The sequence below is a fragment of the Doryrhamphus excisus genome, linkage group LG14 (assembly GCF_037039965.1).
Source record: "Doryrhamphus excisus strain RoL-2023G ecotype Guam linkage group LG14, RoL_Dexc_Guam_v1.1, whole genome shotgun sequence".
NCBI lineage: Eukaryota > Metazoa > Chordata > Actinopteri > Syngnathiformes > Syngnathidae > Doryrhamphus > Doryrhamphus excisus.
In genome coordinates, this window is record NC_136370.1 from 2610001 (window position 1) to 2613833 (window position 3833).

The window sequence follows — 3833 nt, forward strand, 5'->3', positions numbered from 1 at the left end:
TACTCTCTTCTGAGTCTTGCAAAATACTGTTCTGGTGGTGGGGACCGGGGGTATGCCTTTATTGACGATGTAAATAGTGTCTTATGTAAACAAAGACCTATTTACCATGGTGACGAAACCATGCGCTTTCCGAGGTGCATTCAGTGTCTTCCGTTCATAATCATTTTTCGGAAGTTTCTGGTCTGTAAAGTAAAGGCCTTTCGGAGGAAACAAATTAAAATCACGCGAGCATAGCAAATAGTGCTACGAGTCGCATCACATTCGCATTATGTCCTTTGCGTTTGATGCTGGCTCAAGTAATACAGCAATGGCTAAAGCTGCTTTTCCCATTTTGTTGCAAACCGTGAACGCGACACATATCCCAAGTGGACAGAGGCGGAATGAGTTGATTTTCTTTTGCTTCAACTTTGCTTTGCTTTTGCCACTAGCTTTCTTTCTCCTATTTTCTTCTCCTCAACTCAACACACTTGTACAGGGATAACACGCCAAGGCAGGTATGCTTTTATATTTATACGAAGGTCGAACATCGCGGTCGCTGCGATGGCATAGCATCGACGCTGCTAGCTAGCTGCTAGCTAATCCTTGAAAGGGATGCGTAACTTGTTTGCGACCCGTCCCTGCGAAAGTGAGCACAACTGTTATATATTTGGACATAACCATTTGGATTCGTTTAAAGATAATATCACCAAATAATACCACAAAGAAGCCATTTAACCTGCTTTATTGTGATAACCACGTCATGTCATGTGACTGCACTGATTTAAGGTCAGAGGACGGCAACCAACGACGCTCAAGTTAGCATCGGTATGCTAGCTGCCGATTCGGCACTTTGCGAGTCAAATATAAATTTAAGGTAAAAAAAAAGTGCAATTCGACTGTTTATCCTTTTTGTCTGTATTTTTAAATAGTGACGCTACTTGATGCTAAAACATTTCACACATTTTAGGTAAGAGGTCATCTGCCTGACACCCACTACTCTAATAGTGACGGTTATATTTGTGAAATGGCACATTTCATCCTTTTTTAAGCATTTAGACCACATTATACCAAGTCCAATTCATTAGTCATTCATTGTTTTACAGTTTGTGATATTTGAAGCCTTTATTCAAATGTGGAACATCAGATCAGCAAAGCGGTGGACCTTTGACCTTTGTTAACGTCACACAGTAAATTCATTCCACAAGAAAACTTACCGGAACCTGATTTCAGGGTTTATTATTATTATTATTATTATATTGTGTGTCTTCTTTTGATGTTCGCTCCATTTAGTACGCTTGCCACTGCAGCAGCCAGTAAGTAATGCAATATTTAAGCAAATCTGTTTTTTTATTTTAGTTTTGCAGGTCTGATGCATTCAATGTGGAAGATTCTGTGGGAAAATGTGTTGTCATGCTGGAAAATATCTAACAATGGCCACGTTAGTGCATTTTACACAACGCACTGACTGAAAATATCAAGTATTTTCAAGTCTTCAGACTAAAGTCCCCAAGTGGAGTGCAAGTCTTTGAGTCCGAAGTCATCAAAATTGTGATCCAGGTCTGACTTGAGTTCAGACCCTGGTACATTCTAGTACAGGGGTCTCAAACTCAATTTACCTGGGGGCCACTGGAGCTAGGTTCTGGGCAAGGCTGGGCCGCATCAGGTTTTCCAAAAAAAAAAAAAAAAACGTTTATTAAAAACAGAAAAATATACAAACTTTTTCAGTGCTTTGGTTGCAATTTTCTACAATAAAAGCTCTGATAAAACATTCCACTGTTCTCAAATATCTTAATTTTTATTTTTCTGCACAAAATAAGATGAAAAATAAATAAACAAATCAAGACTAAAGAAAATGAATCAATCAATCAGTAATAAATAAATATAATATAATTAAAATATAATTTTTTCAGATTAAAATGAACAAAGCATTATTAGAGCCCTGTAGACATGACAAAACACGACTATAGTCACATTTATACTCTTTTTATTTACAACATATTGCGCAACTGCAGGGTCTTGAGACACATGCTAACTCGCAAACTAGAGAGCTAGCGACCTAAACGGTAGGCTTCAAGTTATTTCTTTTCAACTTAAATAGCCAAAAACTTACCACTTCCACACGGATAGGGAGGATAACTATTAACAGTTATTTAACCTTTAACATGAACATGAATCAAACGTAATAATTTTTTCTGGGTACATGATACCATACAGCATCCATATCAAACTTGCGCGGGCCGCACTAACATTAAACTTTCATATCAAGGCGGGGGCCTCAAACTAGTGTCCTGTGGGCCGCGTGTTTGAGACCCCTGTTCTAGTACATATTATTATTATTATTATTATTACCTACTTAGGGTGAATGAGATGTTTTCCATGTGGAAAAACAGCCTGTTTTCGGAAACAGGTTTCTGTTTTCAGACTTTGCCACAGTCAACATATTTTTATCTAATGGGTGGCGTCTCATCTCCAGACTTCCTGTGCTGAGCGATGGCCGCTGTCCAGATCCGGAAGTACTGTGACGACGATGCTGAGACGGTGAAGGAGCTCTTCTTGCTGGGCATGAGCGAGCACGTGCCCTCCTCCTTTGTGCACCTCCTGAAGCAGCCGCTCACCCAGATGGTACTCATGTGCACCTTCTGCGCCCTCCTGACCAGCTCCAAATCCTTCCTGCTGCCCATCCTGACTGTCACGCTGCTGCTCGCCGCCGCCCGCCAGCTTATGGTCTACCAGTTCAACAGATACATCGAGATGTCCTACAAGCAGGACCTGAACACCATCGGCGAGACTTACATGAAAGGCGAGGACTCGTGCTTCTGGGTGGCGGAGAAGGAGGGTCAGGTGGTGGGCATGGTGGCCTGCCTGCCCAACGAGAGCGTCCCGGAGTGTTTGGAGCTGAAGCGCCTGTCTGTGCGGCGCAGTCACCGCGGCAGGGGCGTGGCCAAAGCGCTGTGTCGGAAGGTGGCGGATTTTACCCGCGAGCGAGGCTGCCCCGCCGTCCTCCTCTACACCTCGGTGGTCCAGACTGACGCTCAGAAGCTCTATGAGTACATGGGCTACGACAAGGTGCGCGAGTTTGTCGTTCCTGACGTCCTCGCCAAGCTCATTAACTTTTCTCTCTTTGAGTACAGACTGGATTTGCAGAAAGACAAAAAAGGAAACTGAGCTAAACACCACAGCTGGACTCTTCTTTTTAATCTCTGATATCTAAATTGAATGCACATTGGGAAAAACACGACATTAATTCAATCCTATTGGGGTTGGCTGCCATTGAGCTTTTTTTAATGCACAGAACACAGCTCACATAATTTGTAGCACTATTTAAGATGTCAACATAAGCCAAAAAATGTGATCTCTTTCTGCAATTTTAATAATTTTTGCTGATAGATACAACATAATTCAAAAGGCAGTTAACAGATGAATTTTAGCTGATTGTTTTGCTCATTGGGACACACTGTGGTTGTCTCCCACCATGCATTTTAGATAACATGGAATAGAAGTCATCCAATTAATTAAAAAAAAAGTTTTAATAGTCTTTTTTTTCGGTTTTGACAATTATTTTTTAATTATTTCTTGTTTAATATGAACATAATACGTCCTGTTTTTGTTGCGTCAGCCAGATTTACTGTTTCCGGTTGTCGTTTACATATAATGGGCGTGGCTTACATATGCAAATTATTTAATTGGCCTTCGGGACCATCGTGACTGATCTGATGAACTCTGCCTAGCAACGAATAAATGACAGTGACAGATATTTGATATGTGGGGAGATTCTTTGGTGTTTGACAATTTGATTAAAAGGTCCGAATAAAGAAATCAAGGTGTGATGTGGTAATAGTTTTATTTTTGTTGTT

At 41.0% G+C, this 3833-nt stretch overlaps 1 protein-coding gene across 3 annotated transcripts; it reads left to right on the forward strand.

Moving 5' to 3' along the window:
• The first annotated feature begins 332 nt into the window (after window positions 1-332).
• Window positions 333-3733, forward strand: LOC131132178 (putative N-acetyltransferase camello). 3 transcript variants are annotated; one of them, XM_058077563.2, is made up of 2 exons: window positions 333-490; window positions 2453-3733. In XM_058077563.2, the coding sequence occupies exon 2, from the start codon at window positions 2470-2472 to the stop codon at window positions 3142-3144; it is 675 nt and encodes a 224-aa protein (XP_057933546.2). In that variant the 5' UTR covers window positions 333-490; window positions 2453-2469; the 3' UTR covers window positions 3145-3733. The 3 variants fall into 3 exon arrangements, with proteins under 3 accessions (XP_057933546.2, XP_057933547.2, XP_057933553.2); XM_058077564.2 differs by having other exon boundaries at window positions 335-494; XM_058077570.2 differs by lacking the exon at window positions 333-490 and adding an exon at window positions 908-946.
• Window positions 3734-3833: the final 100 nt, after the last annotated feature.

Coding starts and splice junctions, on each gene's coding strand:
- LOC131132178 (XM_058077563.2), top strand. CDS start 2,470: ATGGCCGCTGTCCAGATCCGGAAGTACTGTGACGACGATGCTGAGACG.